A 22,356-nucleotide genomic window follows, 5' to 3' on the forward strand; every position below is an offset into this window, starting at 1 on the left:
AGAACACAGCACAGAAAGTTTGGCTGCTCCTTTGCTGATTAGATGCTTACAAGACATTGCGGGTGAGTAATGTAAACAACAGATGTGGCGTTGACAAAAAAAAACTACAGTTTGTAGGCTATGCTACATGTGGTTCCATACGCTACCTCAGGCAACAAGAAACGAATATGGCATATTGACATCTTCACAGGCATCATACACAAACAGATTTGAATGGGAAAAAACTTTGATACAGTTAACTCTTCCAGGATCTGGAGGCTTTTTGCAGGTGTTGAAACTCAAACTGTTGCTGTAAAGTACCCTTCTGCCATCTAGCGCCGCTTTGTTTTTGTAATTAAAGCTATAGTGCGTAGCTTCTGTCGCCCCGATGAGGAATTCTAAGTAATGACAACAAAACTGTCAGCGCGTCCACATGATACAAGCCTTCCGTGATCGCGCACAGCCCCCACCCCTCCTCCACACAGTTGCTAGTAGCCAAGGAGGACACGGAGGATTAAAAAAAAACATGATCATGATGGACTCTTCGGAAAAGGTAATTGTATTCACTTGCGTTTCTGCGCGCAAAAGTCGTCGGATGACACAATCTTCTGAACATAGCCATACTGACAAATCCAGAGAGAGTTGTGTGGAGCTGGATAGTCTTAATTAGCTTTGTAGCAACTAATTTGAATGTAACGGACGTTACCAATTAATTGGTGAAATAAGTTAGTGTACATTTTAAATAAATTATTTTATTTTGACCAAAAAGATTACCATATGACCTTAGATTGGCATAGTCCCCAAAAATATGGGAGTTATTTCACACTTGATACAATGTAGCCTAGCTCTTAAAAAAATTATTTAAAACTGTGGTCAGGCCATGAAATAAAATGATTTGTTAATCTTTACCAATCAATACTTAATAGTCTAACAATAGCTGTAAGTGCTAAAAAAAAAAAAAGAGTTTAGTTTAAATTTACAATTTCTTTTAAAGAATTTAATTAATTTTCAAAAAGGCACATATATTTCACACAATGAAATGATTCTGTAATGTTATTACTTTTTGCTACTTGCTACTTGGCAACAGTAATGTGGGTGCATATGTTTATGTAATGACCCTTGCTGCACTATGAATAATGCCACGACTGCTATCAAACTGTACACCTCATTCATACACAAATTGGCCTGCCCTTGGAGACTACAACAGCAGTGTGTAATCTATGCAAAGCTTTAACTGGATGATGGAAAGGAGAACGCACTGGGACAATATGCTGCCCTGTTTCTCAGCCACAGTATAGACCACACTGATATTGTGTGTCTCAGATGAAGTAGCTGCACTCAGTTCATTTCCAGAAGAAAAAAAAAAAAAAAAAAAGAGCTGAAACTACACAGACTTGGCCGAAAATATTGGGATCCTTGCATTTATTAAAATAATGTACCATTCGCTCTGAACAGAGTTGATATTAAACTATATTTTGTTGTAACTACATGACTATGCTATGTACAAAATTATTGGTACAGTGAAAGGAGTTAACTGTGTCTAGCACTAACTGTACAGCTACAAATCGTTAACAGGGGAAATTGGGGTCACTCCACGACCGTGTTGGGGAGTATTATTTGAACTGACGCTAACGCTAGCTAATGCTTCATGTCTTAATAACATGTCAGAAAAATCGACTGCGCTGCATCATTGTAGCTCTGGAGAGCTGGTCCACTGTGGGAGTTTTCCAGTCTGACTGACTGTTGAGACAGTGTAGTAAGATGCAATGCAGCTACAGATCTGAATGAACTAACTGACACTGTACATCTTACATCAGTACATACGTTTGCCAACTAAAACCATTTGCACATACAATGCTAATGTTAGCTACAGTTTAATGAGCATTGGAAGTTAATTTAAAAGGAGAATTCCGGCCAATTTTTACGTTAATCTTGATTTCTATAACTATGTTAGTACTGTCGATAGCAAATAAAAACGAGCCGAATCGGTCCTAGCAAACTGGGGTTGCTAGGAGCAGCTCCCAGTTAGCTAAAACGGCAGTTTTGGGGGCATAAGTTAAAGAGTGCCTTTGTGCCTCTTAACAGACACAAAATACAATTAAAATGTCTGTGAAACAGGGGGCCTTACATGACAACAAGATGCTTTTTCAACTCAGACATTGTTTAAATTCACCTATCCTGTTAGCTGCTAGCTGCCGTCTGGGATGAGTGAGTGTGTTCAGCCCGGCTTAGGTGATAATCGACATGCAGCAGTTCCGTGTGCATTTGTAGCATATATATTCATTTTGTGTGTGAACAATCTGCTGTTGGTTAGTAGGACTCTTGTCAGTGGCGATCTATTTGGTAGTTTCCTTAGCTGGCTAGCAGGCCTGCCTGGACGGCAAAATTACAAATCCCACTATGGCTACGCCAAGACCCGCTGTGCGAAGCAGCTTTATTGGTTGGGGTTAGGCATTTCACCTTGAGTGGTTAAGGTTAGGGTTAGGGGACTGGCCAGGGTATAGGACTTGTACATGTAAGCATGGCCGCCTGGCCAATAGTAGTGTGAATGCTATTGAAGGGCGGGTCTTGGCGTGGCCATAGTGGGATTTGTAATATCGATGCCCGGTGGCATCCTTGCTTCTGCTTCTTCCCCGGCCGCATTCCTCGCCTGCCGCATCCGACAACAATCTACGGTCTGCTGGATGTCCTCCGGAGGACAGGTCATGTCTTCGCAGCTAAAAAGTTTTAGTTTATTTCCCCCTCAAAAATAGGTAATTGAGCACTGTATTGGTTATGACCATATCAGTGACTATATAACTACATGGAAACGGCCCAAATTATGCAACTATAGCGTTGCTCACCGAAACACACACCCCCCCTCTCTCGCCTTTTCTCTCTTTCCACACTCCTCCTAACCCCTAACCCAAGTATTGCAATTTGGCAACACTTTCCACAATGTAACTGCTGCATAGCTTCCTGATTTCCCAAATTACGGAGCAGGTCGATCACATCACAGAACGTGCATGCGTTAATCGCACATCCAAAAATTGTGTGGCATTAACAGGGAATTTAATAGGGCTGTCCTTGACTAAAGAAATTCTTAGTCTACTAACACTCATACGATTTTGTCGACTAATCAATTAGTTGATTTAATTGACAGAGCTGTGCGCTTTGAGAGGTGGTTAAGACTAGAAAAGCACAATAAAAATGTAGTTAATTAACCATCTGTAAAACTGAGTTTCTCCACAATTAATCCTGCAAAAGCACCACTTTAAATCTTGTGTTTACCATAAATGTGCTCAGAAAGTCTTCTCCGTGAACCATCACCTTATCGTGGTGGAGAGGTTTGTGTGTCTCTGTGAACCTGAGGGCTGTGTTGTCTGGAGCTTTGTGCTCCTGGTAGGGTCTCCCAAGGCAAAGTGGTCTCAGGTGAGGGGCCAGACAAAGAATGGTTCAAAAACCCCAATGAAGAAGCAAGGTAGAGATGGAGTGACCCTGCCCGGAGGAAGCCCGGGGCCCCGTCTGAGCCAGGCCCAGACGGGCGGGCTCGTCGGGCGAGCCCTGGTGGCGGGTTTGCCACGGAGCCCGGCGGGCACAGCCCGAACAAGCTACGTGGCTCCCATCTCTCCAGCCCATGGGCCCACCACCTGTGGGAGGAACCGTTGGGGTCGGGTGCGATGCCACATGGGTGGCAGTGAAGGTCAGGGGCCTCGCGGACCAGACCCGGGCGGCAGACGCTGGCTCTGGGGACGTGGAACGTCACCTCTCTGTGGGGGAAGGAGCCGAACTGGTGCGGGAGGTGGAGCGCTACCGTTAGATCTGGTGGGGCTTACCTCTCTTTCCTCGGTTCTGGAACCATACTCCTGGATAGGGGGTTGGACTCTTTTCTTCTCGGAGTTGCCCAGGGTGTGAGGCGCCGGGCGGGTGTGGGGATACTCACAAGCCCCGGCTGAGCGCCGCTGTGTTGAGTTTACCCGGTGGACGAGAGGGTCGCCTCCCTCGCCTGCGGGTTGTGGGGGGAAAACTCTGACTGTTGTTTGTTATGCACCAAACAGGAGTTCGGAGTATTCGGCCTTCTTGGAGACCTTGACTGGAGTCCTGCATGGGGCTCCAGTGGGGACTCCATTGTTCTGCTGGGGGACTTCCTGCACACGTGGGCAATGATGGAGACACCTGAGAGGCGTGATTGGGAGGAACGGCCTCCTGATCTAAACCAGGTGGTTGTTTGTTGTTGGACTTCTGTGCTAGTCATGGATTGTCTATAACGAACACCATGTTCGAACATAGGGATGCTCATAAGTGTACCTGGTACCAGAGCACCCTCCAAGGTCAATGATCGATTTCATAATCGTTTCATCTGATCTGAGGCCGTATGTTTGGACACTTTCGGGTGAAGAGAGGGGCAGAGCTGTCAACCGATCACCATCTGGTGGTGAGTTGGGTCAGGGGTGGGGAAGACTCTGGACAGACCTGGTAAGCCCAAAACGTGTAGTGCGGGTAAATTGGGAACGTCTGGAGGAGGCCCCTGTCCGACAGACTTTCAACTCACACCTCCGGGCGGACTTTTCGTGCATCCCTGTGGAGGCTGGGGGCATTGAACCCGAGTGGACAATGTTCAAAGTTTCCATTGCTGAAGCTGCGGCGAGGAGCTGTGGTCTTAGGATCTTAGGTGCCTCAAGGGGGCGTAACCCACGAACACCGTGGTGGACACCAGTGGTCAGGGAAGCCGTCCGACTGAAGAAGGAGTCCTTCCGGGATATGTTATCTCGAGGACTCCGGAGGCAGTTGCAGGGTACCGGCGGGCCGAAGGGCTGCAGCCTCTGCCGTGAAAGAGGCAAAGCAAATCTGGGGAGAAGTTTGGAGAAGACATGGAGAAGGACTTTCGGTCGGCACCAAAGTGTTTCTGGAAAACTGTTCGCCACCTCAGGAGGGGGGGGGAACCATCCAAGCTGTGTACAGTAAGGATGGGACACTGTTGACCTACACTGAGGAGGTAATAGGGGCGGTGGAGGGAGCACTTTGAGGAACTCCTGAATCCACTAATAAATGTTAGAGGCAGAGCTGGAGGATAACGGGGGATTGTCGTCGATTTCCCAGGCGGAAGTCACTGATGTAGTCAAACAACTACACAGTGGCAAAGCCCCGGGATTGATGAGATCCGTCCAGAAATGCTCAAGGCTCTGGGTGTGGAGGGGTTGTCCTGGTTGACACGCCTCTTCAACATTGCGTGGAAGTCTGGGAAAAGGAGTGGCAGACTGGGGTGGTGGTTCCTCTTTTTAAAAAAGGGGACCAGAGGGTGTGTGCCAATTATAGGGGTTCACACTTCTCAGCCTCCCTGGTAAAGTCTACTCCAAGGTGCTGGAAAGGAGGGTTCGGCCGAAGTCGAACCTCGGGTTGAGGAGGAACAATGCGGATTCCGTCCTGGTCCAACGGACCAGCTCTTCACTCTCGCAAGGATCCTGGAGGGAGCCTGGGAGTATGCCCAACCGGTTTATGTGTTTTGTGGATTTGGAGAAGGCGTATAAGATACTGTGGGAGGTGCTGCGGGAGTATGGGGTGAGGGGTCTCTACTCAGGGCCATCCAATCTCTGTATGACCAAAGTGAGAGCTGTGTCCGGGTTCTCGTAGTAAGTCGGACTCGTTTCAGGTGAGGGTTGGCCTCCGCCAGGGCTGCGCTTTGTCACCAATCCTGTTTGTAATATTTATGGACAGGATATCGAGGCGTATTTGGTGGGCTGGGGATCTCAGCTGCTCTTTGCAGATGATGTGGTCCTGATGGCATCATCGGCCTTGCGACCTTCAGCACTCACTGGATCGGTTCGCAACCGAGTGTGAAGCGGTTGGGATGAGGATCAGCACCTCTAAATCGGAGGCCATGGTTCTCAGCAGGAAACCGATGGAATGCCTTCTCCAGGTAGGGAATGAGTCCTTACCCCAAGTGAAGGAGTTCAAGTACCTTGGGGTTTTGTTCGCTGAGGGGACAATGGAGCGGGAGATTGGTCGGAGAATCGGCAGCGGGTGCGGTATTGCATTCAATCTATCGCACCGTTGGACGAAGCTGAGCCAGAAGGCAAAGCTCTCGATCTACCGGTCACAACCTATGGTCATGAAGGCTGGGTCATGACCGAAAGAACGAGATCCAGGGTACAAGCGGCTGAAATGGGTTTCCTCAGGAGGGTGGCTGGCGTCTCCCTTAGAGATTGAGAAGCTCAGTCATCCGTGAGGAGCTCGGAGTAGAGCCGCTGCTCCTTTGCGTCGAAAGGAGCCAGTTGAGGTGGTTCGGGCATCTGGTAAGGATGCCCCTGGGCGCCTCCCCCTGGAGGTGTTCCAGGCACGTCCAGCTGGGAGGAGGCCTCGGGAAGACCCAGGACTAGGTGGAGGGATTATATCTCCAACCTGGCCTGGGAACGCCGATCCCCCCAGTCGGAGCTGGTTAATGTTGCTCGGGAAAGGGAAGTTTGGGGTCCCCTGTTGAGCTGCTCCCCCGCCGACCCGACAAAAAAAAAAACGAAGATGGATGGATGGATGGTGCTCAAAATAAGTATTTAAGCATGAATAAGCATGCATGTATGCATGCACTCTCGGCTGCGCAGATTACGGCTGAATTGTTTTACTTTCTGTTACTTTGTAACAGTTGTGTACATGGCTGTATATTTTAAAGATTTATTGCTTTAAAGTTATAAAAACGAGGTTACAGCGACACCCCAGTCACAAAGTGACCCGTTGACGGGACGGTGATCCTTGAGAGGTTAAAAGTGTATTAATTCTGAACGCGTCTGGCCTGTCTATCTATATTGCACCAAATACGACGCTGCACTCCCTTGTGAGTCGTTTGGATGAAAAGTTCTCAAAATAATCAAAATGCCAACAAAAACAGACACATAGAGATTCCTGCCTTTATTAGAGATAATAATATGTTCAGCCCCCTCTCTCCGAAGCTTCGAATATTTGATGCTCATTACTACCGAAGCTTCGAAACTCAAAAAAAAAAAAAGGTATTCGGACCAGCCCTACTGATATCGCGATTACGATATGATTCATGATACATGATACTGGAGGGAATGATAATTTTTGTATCATTATTCTCATTTTCATTGAAAAATTATTGAATGATTGAGTGTGATTTTTGCGAGTATCTGTACCAAACAAAGAGTTTTTTCTTTAGTCTGTAGGATACGATTTGTAGGCCGGGATGTCTCTGCAAAATATTTTGCCTTTAACAAATATTCCCCCCTGCGATTTGGATATTGCACTAGGTCATATTGTGATTTCGATAAAATTGTGATTCATTGTGCAGCCCTACTTTAATTTTACTCACTTTAATTTGTGGTTGTTTGTACAACAATGCCCCGATGTTACAGCACTGCGGTTTTCATGCTGAATAAAATAATGGAGGGGTGTGTGTGAATCTTAGAATAAACTGTGTGACATTACATGGTCGCCTAGGTCAGTGACGGAGAGCTCTTCAGCTCTGACAGCAGGAATGTGTTTCTGAAGACAACCAGAACACAGCCAACACCTCTGCTATGATAACTAAGGCTATGACATGGAGGACACAGGATACAGCCTGGAAACATATTGCCCTATCCATTTCGCTGGCACTGAATCATCAATTTCCCACCTCATAGCCTAATGTGATTTCTGTTTCATCTCTCAGACAGACGCAAAAGCACTGGGGGGCACATGACTGCACTGACAGACACTGCAACTTTATGTGCTGATTATTTTCTCAATTCATTAATTATTTGGTCTATAAAATGTCAGAAAATAGTTAAAATACCCACTTTAATTTCCAAAAGCCCAAGGTGGTATCTTTAAATTACTCGTTTTGTTGAGCAATGTAATAAGTTATTTTCTGTTAAATGACAATTTGATTTATTGCCAAATCACTACAGTTCTAAATCCTGTAACACATTTAGACACACCATATACAAATTTGCCAACATTTCTACCTTTATATCGAAATATTATACAATAATAATACTCATAACAAGAGATAAAAAATACAATCAGGCATGATAGGTCACTCACTGTGTTGAGTACCATAAACAGACTAACCCCACTGAAAATATACTGTATAACCCATAGGGGATAATCAATCAGGTGTCATAGCTAATATAGAAATATAGCCTACAGAATACAGCCATGCCACAGAGGATGAATGAGTACCTAAGGTCACTATAAACTCCTGATAAAAGACCACAGAGACACTGTACAATCCTATATTACAGTAAATCATCATAATTTCATTTGAGGATTGGGTACCGTGCATATTAGAAACAGTTACGGTGGTGAAGAGTGATATACGACAGTCCTGGAGGCCCACTGCTGCTTCACAACACAAGCCTCTGTATGAATGACAGGTAGCAGCAGCTTCTTACCTGTCAAGCAGGTGCTCAGCGCCAACAGGGCCGCAAACACCGCAGCCTGGTCGAGCAGCGGGGCCCACATCCTAGGCAGAGCTCCGACGACTGACAGGGGACACGGGGACCAACCGAAGGAGGAGCAGTAGCAGGAGGCGGCGGCGGAGGAGAGTCGGTGCTAATCATTCCCCCATCCCCCTGGTGCTAAGGGAGGACGGGACTAGTAAAAAAATAACGACAATTGGAATATGGAATCCAAAACAATTTAGGACAGAATGCAGGCAGCAGTGGTCATTCGGCCCCTCAAGTGTGTTTGCCGCAGGGTGTCTGCTCTCCACCGCGAACGTGCAACATAGATGCACACCGTTAAACCGTCTCTGTGGTTACTTTTGGTGAGCTATCGCAGAGGTACGTAGGTGTGACGTCAACACGCTACGCGCCGTCCGTGCTGCCTTCAGGTGCTGCTTAGGCCCATAGACATAATATAGAGTAGACTCTATATTATGTCTATGCTTAGGCCTACCACTAGTAAAACCCGAGTAGTCGTCTATTAGCCCTAAAGATAGACAGAGCTAATTGACCCTAAGTGCCCCCCTTCATGCAGCAGATTTTCTATGGTAGTTTTGTATCGGGTTTAGGAAGGTTTTGACAGTCGCACACATATTGTATATTCCAACCACTGACCCATCAGCTTTAGTTGGGACTTGGGACATTAATCAAATTCCCAAACCATAACTTTTTTTTTTAACAATAAAATGTAGACACTGTGGGTCCTGTGGTGTAATGTTGTACACATTTGTGGTAGGCCTACCAGTACTTTACTAGTACTCACTACATTTATCGGACAGCTTCAGTTCCAAGTTATTTAGAAATTAAGATTTTATAGAGAAAACATATGATGATCTTTACAATATGGGGCATTGTTGTACATTAAACTACTATATTAAGTATTTAAAAAATAGCTCCACCTTATTCATTAATACATCAATAATAATAATACATTATTGAGAGCTGTTTTCTCTATATCCCTTTTACCATAGCAGTCCTCTACCTAACCCTCAATAAAGTAGACTTTGACCTCCTTGTACTCTTTTTCCAGGGGTGTCATGTCCTCTCTGCTGCATTCTGGCACAAAAACTTTCAAACACATGCAAAATGACATCATGATTTTTACTGTGAACATTACCAAACTGTTATTTGACAAATAAACATTTGTTTGGATGGTATTTTAGAATAAATTCCAATGATCAGTTTCCTCTTTAACTAGTGCTGGAGTGTAACTTTCAATATTCCAATTATTTCCCCTTGATGATAATAATAATAAAATAATAACACTGTAAATAACTTCAGTCTTAGAAAACAAAACCACTCTCTGAATAATTTCAGAGATAATCACAGATGGAGTAGTTTTTTTTGTTGTACGACAGAACAGCTTTATGACAACAGGATCACTCTGGAAGTTTTGTACAGTCCTGGAATCTCTTAGTACAGAGCTATGATATGCCAAGAGCAATTACAACAGATCATTTAAAGCTGCATGAGAAATTCGGCGCTCTCCCAGTTTGCCAAACTGCTTTGACGGCTGGTCACAGTCTTCACCATCCGTGGTTCCAGAATCATCATAAAAATCAAATGACTCATGGGCATCAAAGAAGACATCGCTGCTCAGATCAAAGTCTTCACACCTCAGCTCTTTAAACTTCAGCTAGTGTTTGGCAATTCCTGTACATGTCCACTCTGTCGTTGATTATTGATGAAGATACTGCCTCGACCAATGAATGAGAATGTCTTGTCCTCTAAACTGACTAACTCAAAATTTCTGTCAACTCTCTCTCTAGCTTTACGCCGCAGCATCCAATAAGATGGCATGTTGCTAGTGTTGGTCATACTCACAGAGGAAAAAAGTAACAAACTGGCACAAAAGTTGAGAGTCGGACCAGTCAGAGCCCCACATACAATTCTTTTTTTAAGATTCTTTTTGTTGGCATTTTAGGCCTTTATTTTGACAGGACAGCTTTAGACATGAAAGGGGAGAGAAAGGGCGTCTTTGTTGATGGGCGCAGGCTCTACCAGCTGAGCTACCCATGCGGCCGCATACAGCATTAATAAAGTAGCTAGACAAGGGGCACGTGAATCCTCACAACAAAACTGAGTACAACTCAGAAAAACTCTCAACACTAACACATTTTAGAAATGTGCTCTAACTAAATTGTTGTTATGTTGGATCATAGATGTGGAAATATGATGAGTCAGTATTCTTACCTTGATAATGTAATCAACTCTGCTTCACCAGAGTTGATTGTGAGCTATCACTAGTAATAGGGGAATGAAGCCTCTTAAGGCTTTGGGGCTTTCTTTCTATTGTGCTGAGAAAGACTTGAAGCTTTAGGGCCGTCTGAAGCGCTACAACACCTCTCTGATTTGAATGGTTAGTCTCATATCTGAAATAAAAGTTCAACAAGCCTGCGTGTTATGATTAAAATCTGTAAACCTTTGATCAGAAATACTGCATTAAATGTAGACTGTATTGTGCAATGTTAGGGTTAGGGTATTGTTACATTAATAAACTAATTACATTAGTTAATTAATTTAATTAATGCATTATCCCAAAAGCCTACACATTTTTACTGACACAACATCTTAATGTTTAACATAATTTTGCCTTGTGCAACTCTAAACCTGGAAGTCTAGATCCCATAAATCAAAGATGTTAAGAGAGTTTGGCGTGCGTGTGCGTGTGTTTATAATAAAGACGTGATGACAAACTGATAATTTATGGATAATTATTTATTATCAATAATTCAAAAAAGAAGGGGGGTTACAAAATAATAAATAAAATAGGGTTGGAGAGATCATCTAAGGCACTTATACAATTATATAAAATTATGTAAAATGACAGTCTGGTATAGTTCACTGGTCCATATAAGTATTTATACATAATATACACAAGCTTACTTTGTTAAGGGATAAACTTTTATAAGATAGTGTTATTCTTACCAACACAAAAGAAATAGTCAAGTCTTAAGATGTCAATGTGTACATTGAGGCAATTTAATGAATTGTAATGCAAGACGGAAAAGAAAATGAACTTTGAGACTTTTCTACATTCTGAAAAGTATTTTCTGTTAACCATTGAGTAAGTTTCTAATAACTGTGTATAGACCAACAAATGTAAAAAAACAAAACAAAAAAAAACCGAATTGCTGAAGGTTATTGAAGGCATAACAAGATAGAATTAAGACCTAAATCAAATCGGGGTGTTCTTGCAAATTGTCATGCTTAAAACTCACCATTTCTTACTTGAGGCCGTCCACTGTGCTTACATTAATACCAGGTGAAGAGAAAATAAAACATGAAACATATGTGGATTGAAAGCTAAGAATTTTCTGTCGGATGCAAAGTTGTGAAAATGATACAGAAAAACAGCATTTAACGATATGTGCATGTGCACCTGAGCCCTGCTCGGTGAAAAAAAAAAAATCTGATATAAATGATTACTGTGCCTAAAACTGAAAAAAAATGATATGGTTAAAACAGCATGTGTCATGCGTTTTAATATCGGTCAAAAAAATAAAGAAAAATAATAAAAATAAAAACAGAGCAGAAGTCTGTTTAGGTCTAACAAAATGGAAATCATTTCATTACTTGTCTCAGAGTCACTGGTTTTGGTCACCGGTTTTGGTCTCTGCTCCTGGCGCTGTAGCAACACTAGTCTCCCTCACCTTAGGGTGCTCCTCTGAGGGCTGTGGGGCTGCCGTGCTAGGGGCCACATCCTCCTTGTCGTTCTCTGCCTCTCCCCCTTCATTGGTGGGAGACTGGAAGCCACTATCGTCATGTGGAGGCAAAGGGAAGTCAGATGTTGCCTCTGGGAGGCTCTCTGGAGCAGTTTCTGTAGCTCCAGATAGGATTTCCTCAGGTGGCGGTGGCAATGTCTCCTCTGACACCTTCTGGTCGGAGTGCGGTTGTTCCTCCACCATCGGCAGGTTGTCCCCTCCCTTACCCTTCTCTTCCACGACTGAAGCACTTTCTGGAGCAGATTCAACCTTTTGTGGGACTTCTTTACCCTGTTCCTCTGACTTGGCTTCCTCTTCCTTCAAGACCGAACCATTTGACAAGTCTGGAGGGTTCTCTGAAGCTCTGGGACTTGCAGATCCATTTTGGTCAGCAGAAGCTTTATCATTCGAGTTCTCCTCCCAATCTCCATCCTTCTCCTCCTCTTCCTCTTCCTCCTCTCCATCCTCTTCCGGGATGTCGTTGACACCAGGCACATCCATGCACGACTCGTTGGGCAAGACTGGGGAGCCTTCCACCTGGATCATGGACACCACCTGCTTCATCCTCCTTCTCTTCTGGGCCGCCCCAACTTCACCCTCACCCTCACCGCCACACTCCGTGTCCTTCCCTGCTCCATCCGCCTCTTCCTGGGCTCCTCCGTACTCCTCGGCCCAGTCGATGGAGGGGTTTTCTCCAAGTAGGTGCAGGCTGGGGTCACTGTTGCTGAGGACAATGCTGTCTCTGTACAGGTTGTGTCTCCTCTGGACCGCTGCCTCCTTCACAGCTACAGAAATAAGAGGGCAAAATGTGCATGAGTGATAAAGATTTTTTTTTAAATTTATACAGTTAATTTAATTCTAAATTAACAGTATAAAGTGCAACAATTCGACCGATTCTTAACTAGATTTGTGATCATCTGGTCTTCAGGGGTCCTGTAATTTCGATAAAAATGAACTTTTATGTAACTATTTTTTTCAGGAAATTTCCTGACTGTTTTGTTTTTTTTTGGCTTCTGTGGCCTTTAACTGATAGGATAGCTTGAAGACAGGAAAGGGGGGGGGGATGACGACATGCAGCAAAGGGCCGCGGGGGTCAGATTTGAATAAGGGCTGCTGCCAAGGACTCACCCCCCTGCTATCTGGTAAAACAGCCGAGCCAATCACAAATGCATGACGACAACAGGCTATCAAATGAGGAATCGGCTTTCCAGGAAATCGTGTCATTGTCTGGATAGTGCAGAGTGGCATAATGTGAACAAACCGCACCACAAAATATGCTGCCACAGGCAGATGGTGTGGCTTTGATTTCCATTTCCTCTGTGCATTGCGCAGAGTGCACCCAACTTATTTCTTCATGTCTTGACATGAAGAAATCTTGCCTGTGCCCCCCCCCCCGCACCCAGAGCCCTACCTATTCCCTTGCTCTTCCTCTCCTGTTCCTCTCTTCTGCTCTGCTCTTCCTCTCCTCTGATCTTCCTCCTCTCCTCTCCTCTTGTCACATCTCTCACTGTGTGTGCTCAGTCTCTGATCCATCCTGCTCAGACTGGGCAGTGTGCCCCTCCCGCATCTCTCTCTTTCTCTTCTCTCTCACTGACTCTGTCCCTCCCTTGCTGGGCAGCGGGCCCCTCCCGCATCACTCTCTCTGTCACCTGACTGCAGCTGGATCTCTCTCCTCTCAGTCTCATCCTCTCTGACAGAGCTACCAAACTCAACGGTTTCTGTCAAAGATAATGTGTTGTGTCGGGCTTGACCACTATTTCAAGGACAATTAGGAAGAAAACAACTAAAAAGCTTTTATGTAAACTGAAATATTACATTTTTTTGTTCCACAAATAGGCCTATTTTAATTCTTTTTTTTTTTTAATTATTCCATAATTTTATGAGGGCCCAGTTCTGGGCCCCCCCCCTACTGTGGGCCCGGGACAACAGACCCGTTTGTCCCCCCCTATCGGCGGGCGTGCGTATCAGTATCAGTTTAAGCACTAAAACACACTGTCAACAAGCCTATTAAATACATATTATGTTATTATAGGAAAAACAACTTTGTTATCCTGAGATAAAAGGTAACAAGATTAAACCAAAAAAGTAACTGCTTCTGTATATTTGTACATTTGGTATGTTTATATATTTATAAGCTTTTTGAATTGTCAAGAATTTGTTTATTATTGGTAAAGTGTATGTGGAGTATATTTTTGAAATTATAAATAAATCTATGAATAACAAAATAAAAAAGGGAAAAAGAGATGTCTCTCATCAGAGAAATAGTACTAGTACTAGTAGTAAGATTTTTTACCCAGTGATAACCAAAGAGCTCAGTAAAGCAACATCCTGATCCACTCTGTAATGAACTATGCTGGTGTAGAAACCGACAGTTCTAGAAGAATAACACTGTAGAAAACTGACCCATCGTGATGTCCTTCATCATAGACTGCAGCACCACCTCTTCAAAGATGTTCTCCACCAGAATGAATCGGGAAAAGTCCTCAAAGATCAGCTCCTGGAAGTGTGGCAGCTCCTGGTGTTCACAACAACAGTCAAAACTGTTTAACATACGAGTTTAATATTTGTTTTAACCCTCTGATGTCTAAGGGCATTTTCACATATCTTTTTAAAATGAGCTTTTTAAGGGTTTTTGCATAAAACTGTTCATATCAAAATGTTCAGAACAAACTCAGCTTTCCATATAGGGACGCCCACATTTTTCCTAGGGCAATGTACAAAGAGAAACACTGATGTTGGCTTTTTGAAATTCCTCAAATCAATTTTGAAAACAAACCTTAACTGATATCTTGTACAAATTGTTTCGGTGCTTGAAAGTAATTTACCAAAGTCTTAGGTTATATAAGATAAAGTATTTAATAAATGTCTGAAATGAAATTTTGTAATATAACTTTTTGAGTAGCAGTTTTGTCAAACATTTAGACGCGCCAGTGTGTCTTTCGTCCTCAGAGGGTTAACTAGACAGCTCTATAAACATGCTCATTTCAGGGTAGTTTTTTGAACAAATAAAAGTATTATTCTAATGCAGATTAAGATGAGCAGAATCCAGACGGCTATCCTACCTACACAGTATTTTAAACTAGTATCGTTAAGTCTTATTTTGTCTAGAGCTAGATGACAAAGATACATGGTACAGTTTGACACTGCACAAGTACACACACAATACATAAACCTCATTGCCAATACATACATTTTCCCCAAGACTTTCAAATGATTGAACACATGAATTAAAATAGTTCCGTTAATATTTGAGGTTTTTGGTGACACAATGCTCGGAGACTCACCGATGCACAGGAGGGGCTAAGCTGTTTCAGCATGTAGGGAATGAAGATCTGGAGAAGAGCCTCACGGAAGAAACGCTTCCTCACTGTGCTGCTATCATAGTCAAATTTCTGAAGCAAAAAAAAAAAGTATTATTACCACCATAGAAGTTTTCTGCGATTTCATTAGTGAACAGCTTCTTTCCAAAACTACATTTAAAACTAAATCTATTTTCTTCTTACTGATTGACTTGCTTGTTGACACATGAGCAAGATATATAATCAGTTGTGGAATGTAAATAAGTACATTTACTCTAGTACCCAAGTATACTACTTAACTTTAGTATTTCCATTTAATGCTTTTTACTTGTACCCCACTAAGTGTCAGAGAGACATAGCATAACTTTTCCTCCACTGCATTTGTCACAAAAAGCAGTCTCTACTACAGCACCTGGTCATGTTTATTTTGTCAATGAGGTGTTAGAAAGAAAGAAAAAAAAGTCCCAAATATGTTATGTTTTCTTTTTCTTTCCTACCACATTAGTCATCTCACGACACGATTTATTTTGAGACCCTTTGACCCAAAGACTTGACACAGTCGGTACTGCTGCAGCTTCCTGATTTCCCAAACTACGGAGCGAAATCACAGAATGTGGGGTTAAAAGGAATTTGTGTTAACTCTTTATTAACACGATCATTTTGACAGCCCTAGTTTTTAGACTGTTGGACATTTGAAGACTTAAATCTGGGCTTTAGGAAATTGTGGTGGATATTTTTTCACTTACATATATCAAGAAAATACTAGTCCCCCAGCCTTGTATACTAGACCTCTTGACCGTGAAATAAGCTTTGTCCACCTGCGTGGTACTTTGGGGTTTAGATTCACAGTGCATTGGTGTAGGAGAGGCACAAACGGGTGGAAGATTCATTCAAATAAGGCAGCGCAAACAGAGTTGTTGGTATTTTGGCGGAAACTGAGTTAGAAGTTGAATAGACATCTCAGAACGACGTTTTGCAGCAAATCCCAAACATCAGAATAATGCCTAAAAATAAACTAATTTAAAAGTTTTATGTGATTACAGCAGAAATCAGATCAGATCTATCTATAAAGTTATAGGAGGGATTTTTACGGTATGTGTTGTCCTCAGCTTTTCCTTCAGTTCATTAAATCCCTGCAGCCATTTGAAGGAATCACATGTCGAAAAATCTGCTTCCAATCTTCCAATGTTTTGTGTGTGAGTCCTCATTAAATCGTGTTCAAATGGCACCAGGCTGCTCCCACATACACCTCTACAGAAATGGTCGCTCATAACTTCTGCCTTTTTATCAGTAGACGTCTGATTACCAGGACTCCTTAATATCGTGCATTATTTTTTTTTTTTAAGTCAGCGGTTTATGTTTTATACTTGAAATACATTACGAAGCAAACCTACTGTGTTACATTTTAAGATATGGTGTAATCATTTACAATGTGAAATACAGTAGATTTACACTAGATGGCACCAGGTGTATGTAAAGGGTTGTCAGCAATGTTAGTTTGTGTGTTATTAAACTTTATTGTCCAAGACTCTCTGGACAAATATTGAGGTACAGCAAACGCTTGGGCAAAACAAGACAATTAGATCCAGAGGACAAGCAGCAAGTATAGGTGCAGGCGGCATCATACTATCCATCTACCTGCTCCTTTCGAAATACATTTGTAGCAGATGTGAGGCTGTTCAAATGATAACTAAATATTATTATTCTGGGTAAGTCGCTGACAAGTCTCTGCATCCAGCCGAGTCCGCATTGAAATGATTACATTGTATCCGTATCCAATCAACTTAACGGAGCAATTACTTTTTGTTTCTTGTCAAATCATTAGTTTTTTTTCTTCAACCTTGACTGATGGGAACAACAATCCTTGAAAGCAAGACCACTGTAGTTGGCAACAGCAATACAAGCCTATTATTGTGTTATGTTAATGGATAATTGCGCACCTTAAATTTACATCTACAAAAGTGCTTATTTTACATCTGACAGGCTCAGATTATTATTCTAAGTGTCTGACAACATTATGGAAGGGATCCCTATAGAGGTCAACCTTTTTGTTAAAGAGAAAGATCCTTTTTGTTTTACATGAAAATCCCCCAAAATCGCTATCGCCAAACCTACCAGACTAAATTCAAACAAACAGTATTTTATCATTGTAAAATGCACTTCATTTTGACAGAAACAGAAGTTGACAGAAACAGAATCAAAAGCAGTCTTGGTTTGTCTTCACCACTCTGGTTTGGTTTAAATAAACCCTTAATTCACCCATTTACATGTAGAAATATGCTGGCTCTATATTTATTGAAATGGAGTTTGGTGTGTTTGGCGATTCCAGAGCTGTTAAACAAAAATGATTTTTCTCAAAAACAGCACTTTTAGTGGACGAAATAGACCATGCACATTTGCCCTATATGATTACATTGCAGCTCGGTACGTGGGTTGGAAAACCCCCCCATAAATTACCATTTAAGAACAATGGTCACTCTATTCTGATAGGATATTCATCCCAGCCACTGATACACCTGGCTCATTAAGCCAATCACAGACTGGATTTTGCAACAGACTAATGTACTATTGTGACTATAATTGCCACTGTTCATCATAACCCCAACCGGCACCGCCAGACACCGCATACCAAGAGATACTATAAATACAATTTAATTGAATTGAATACTGTATTCCAGGCCTCTGGAAGTAAAGAAAACCCCTCTGGATAAAGAAAGGACCTTCTCTCCTTTGCATTTGTCCCCTTTTGTCCATACACTCATCCATTGACCAAGACAAATGTATTCCTTCCTTCTTGAGAGATTGCCTTTCAGGGTATGTAAACAATAACCTTTAAAGTTTAATTGAAATGTATAAGCATGAATTGTATGTGCTTAATCACACAACCTCCAGATGAACTGGCCAACACCCTGCATACGTCACAAGATTCACACTCATTAACCTTCGGTTTTAAATTGTCTGCAATTAAAGTATAACATCCTGTCTAAAATATGCATTTTAAAGCCAGATTAGGAATTGCATTAATCTAAAGAAACATTAAAAACTTGTTCTTGGTATTAACCAATATTAAGTACTTAAATAGTAAAAAAATGTCCTATATATATAAGCTTGTTGGAGAAGGTCAAGGAAACTGTAGGGCAATTTGATTTACAGCCAGCAATACCACACACCAGACAAGCAATGTAGGCCTACATACAGTGCCTTGCTAAAGTATTCACCCCCCCCTTGGCTTTTTACCTATTTTGTTACATTACAGCCTTTAGTTCAATGTTTTTTGAATCTGAATTTTGATGGATCAGAATAACAGAAAACACAATAGTCTAAGTTTGTGAAGTGAAATGAGAAAAATTTATACATAAAACTATTTTTTAGAAATAAACTGAAAATTGGCATGTATTCACCCCCTTTGTTATGAAGCCCATAAAAAGCTCTGGTGCAACCAATTACCTTCAGAAGTCACATAATTTGTGAAATGATGTCCACCTGTGTGTAATCTAAGTGTCACATGATCTGTCATTACATATACACACCTTTTTTGAAAGGCCCCAGAGGCTGCAACACCTAAGCAAGAGGCACCACTAACCAAACACTGCCATGAAGACCAAGGAACTCTCCAAACAAGTAAGGGACAATGTTGTTGAGTAGTACAAGTACAAGTCAGGGTTAGGTTATAAAAAAATATCCAAATCTTTGATGATCCCCAGCAGCACCATCAAATCTATCATATCCAAATGGAAAGAACATGGCACAACAGCAAACCTGGCAAGAGACTGCCACCCACCAAAACTCATGGATCGGGCAAGGAGGGCAGCACAGAGACCTAAGGTAACCCTGGAGGAGCTGCATAGTTCCACAGCAGAGAGTGGGGTATCTGTACATAGGACGACAATAAGCCGTACGCTCCATAGAGTTGGGCTTTATGGCAGAGTGGCCAGAAAAAAGCCATTACTTTCAGCAAAAAACAAAATGGCATGTTTTGAGTTTGCGAAAAGGCATGTGGGAGACTCCCAAAATGTATGGAGGAAGGTGCTCTGGTCTGATAAGACTAAAATTGAACTTTTTGGCCACCAAAGAAAACACTGTCTGGCGCAAACCCAACACATCACATCACCCAAAGAACACCATCCCCACAGTGAAACATGGTGGTGGCAGCATCATGCTGTGGGGATGTTTTTCAGCAGCCGGGACTGGGAAACTGGTCAGAGTTGGCTTGTGTATTGCTAAGGCCACAGGCAGGGTCAAAGAAAAAGCACAGAGAAAAACAAATGGAGCATAACAGTCAAGTCATAGATAGATAAATAAAACGTTTAAACTACCTTACTTTGTTTAAAAGACCAATGGCAGTTGGAATAAATGACTTTTGAGCCTATGGGTCCTGCAAGTAGGCAGACGGAAGCAACTTGGTTACATTCAAAAGAGGAGGGCTTTGGGCCTTCTTAAAGGGTAACTACCGTTTTTTTCAACCTGGACCCTATTTTCCTATGTTTTTGAGTGAGTGATGGGAACAACAATCTCTGAGATTGGTCCAGTAATAAGCAATATCACTGCAGTCGGCAGCGGCAAAACGAGTTACAATGTAAGTTAATAGGGCAATTGTCCAGCTTTTATTTACCTTCACAAAAGTACTTGTTTTGCCTCCGATTAATATTCTAAGTGAACATTATGGAAAGGATTTCTAAGGAGGTTGACCTTTCCGTTAAAGAGTAAGATCCTTTTATTAAACATAAAAACATTCGCGAAATTGTGTTCGCTAAACCTACCAGACTCCATGTAAATAAACAGTAATTTTAGCATCTTAAAATACACTTCATTCAAAGTCGACAAACAAAATAAAACTATGAAAACCCGTTTTGGGTCGTCTTTCCACTTTCCCAACCATCACAACTCTAGTTTTGGTTGAAATAAACACAGTTTACCGATTTACATGTGAAAATATGTCGGCTCTATACTATAAAAGTATTGCTTTTTTAAATGGAGTCTGGTGGGTTTAGCGCTAGCGACTTCAGAGCTGTTTCTAGTTAAACAGAACGGTCTCAAAGAGGTTTTAAAGGTGTATCTCTGAAGCGATCCTTTCCATAATGTTGGTGTAAAATGGCTGTAAAGTGGGAAGAGAGGTCCATAAGTTTGCAGTGTGTTTAGGGATTGTTGCTGTAATTCTAAGCCAATAAAGTGTGTTCAGTTGGGTGGAGAGGACAGCAAGGTAGTGTTATTTTTAGCGGTTCTCCCCGTAATTCTAAGCCGAGGAATTGTCTGTCCGTCGAGTGGAGAGGACGGTGAGATTGTTGCGTTTTTAGCGGTTCCGACCGTAATTCTAAGCCAAAAAAGTGTGTCTGTCAGTTGGGTACAGAGCTCCGTGTGAGCACAGGCTTTTATGAATATCAATATAGCCAGCATCTTACGTTAGTGACTCCGCTGTGCTGTGAAGTATGTCTGATTATGTGAGACAAGCATCTAGCAACATTACATAAACACTAGCTGTCATAATTACATATTGCACCTTTAATACTGGACCAATTTCAAAGATTGTTGTTCCATCAGTCACTTCGGAAAACATAGGAAAATAGGGTCCAGGTTGAGGGGAAAAAAAAAGCACCCCTTTAAGCACCCTAGCCTGATACAGTGTAGTCAGGTCATTCAGTGTTAGGCCTGCAATTTTGCTGAATACCTTCACTACACCCTGTAGCCTGTAGTAGGAGAAGATTTGATTTGTGTTGTTGATTCAACCATGTTGGAATGTCTGTTCATCTACAGGACATACTATGCAAATGTGTTGATTAAATGTAAAAGTACCATAGTGATGGGGAAAGTATGTCAGCCTGTACAAATATATGAACTTTAATACTTCTTTAATTATTATCATGAGGTGGACTGGAGAGGATGCCTTATCGGGTCGCGTCTCCTCCTCCAGACCACCCTTGAGAGAGTTTAAAAGTATGATTAGTGATTATCTACTAGACAGTTCTGTGTGCGTTTTACCTTAATGACTCTGTCCTGGCAGCGCTGGATGGACTTGCAGAGCTCCTCTGTGCACTGAGACTCCAGACTCTGGTGAAGGATCTGCTCAAATGTATACACTGCATGATCCATTTGCTGTGGACACACGTACAAATAAAGAGAGAGAGACCAATGTTATATTTGTATCAGTAAGTTGATCATATTTGGTATTGATAATGGGAAAAAAATAAATGGCAATAATTGTTTTTGGTGTTAAAAGCGGGTTCTAAAAGGTTTGCAAGCAATATTATAATTTGTAGCTCAAACTTTGTAACATATGTAAGTGACTGATGTTAAATATTCATGCATTCAAAAGATATAAGAATGCACTGCCCCAAGTCCAACTGTCTCTGTCCCATGATGTGCATGTACACAAATATCCCCCATTCAAACTTCTTAAGTCCTGTTCTCCTAAGAAAGTGAACAAACCATTAGAGGGAACCCATGCTCCTACAGTTTTACTGTGCCTGCAGGTGTCCGCACAAGCTGAATCTTGTCCAATCCCTCTACACACTTTGAGCAAAAGGAACATTATGACTGTCCTTTGTTTCTTTAAAACTGACCTGGAAGTAAATTAAATTATTTCACACCACTGGAAATTCTCCTTCTGTTAGGAGATAAATCAGCTTTAAGATTGAAAACCTTAACATGCATGTTAAACATGGAACTGGAGCTGGACGCAAAAGAAGTTCAAACATTATTATACCACATGATTAAGCATGTCCATAGCTAGCATCAGAAGTCAGAAGTTCAGACAGGCACAACAAATTAATTCAAATGATTTAACTAAGGTTTTGCAGCATCATCAAGTGTTTCATCAATAATAACTAAATTATCACCTGTGGCAACATAACTCAAATAATGACCTCATTATCCCCTGGATTTAATCCACTCACTGTTCAACATACAGTCATCTGCTGCTGCCTTTCTGAGCTCTTTTTTTTTTTTTTTTTTTTTTTTTTTTTT

General features: G+C 42.1%; 2 protein-coding genes across 3 annotated transcripts in view; both read right to left on the reverse strand.

Moving 5' to 3' along the window:
• Nucleotides 1-8,764, reverse strand: part of npdc1b (neural proliferation, differentiation and control, 1b) — a 30,629-nt gene extending 21,865 nt beyond the window's left edge. For both annotated transcript variants that reach the window (XM_028577176.1, XM_028577175.1), the window contains exon 1: nt 8,343-8,764. In XM_028577176.1, coding sequence (XP_028432977.1) covers nt 8,343-8,412 — 70 coding nt within the window. In that variant the 5' untranslated portion in view covers nt 8,413-8,764. The remainder of the gene's footprint in view (nt 1-8,342) is intronic.
• Nucleotides 8,765-11,096: 2,332 nt separating this feature from the next.
• niban2b (niban apoptosis regulator 2b) overlaps nt 11,097-22,356 on the reverse strand; it is a 58,887-nt gene continuing 47,627 nt past the window's right edge. The window contains exons 11-14 of the mRNA XM_028577174.1: nt 21,373-21,486; nt 15,382-15,489; nt 14,501-14,612; nt 11,097-12,882 (exon numbers count right to left, since the gene is read on the reverse strand). Of these exons, the coding sequence (XP_028432975.1) occupies nt 11,981-12,882; nt 14,501-14,612; nt 15,382-15,489; nt 21,373-21,486 (1,236 nt within the window). The 3' untranslated portion in view covers nt 11,097-11,980. The remainder of the gene's footprint in view (nt 12,883-14,500; nt 14,613-15,381; nt 15,490-21,372; nt 21,487-22,356) is intronic.

Source organism: Perca flavescens, chromosome 5, assembly GCF_004354835.1.
Source record: "Perca flavescens isolate YP-PL-M2 chromosome 5, PFLA_1.0, whole genome shotgun sequence".
NCBI lineage: Eukaryota > Metazoa > Chordata > Actinopteri > Perciformes > Percidae > Perca > Perca flavescens.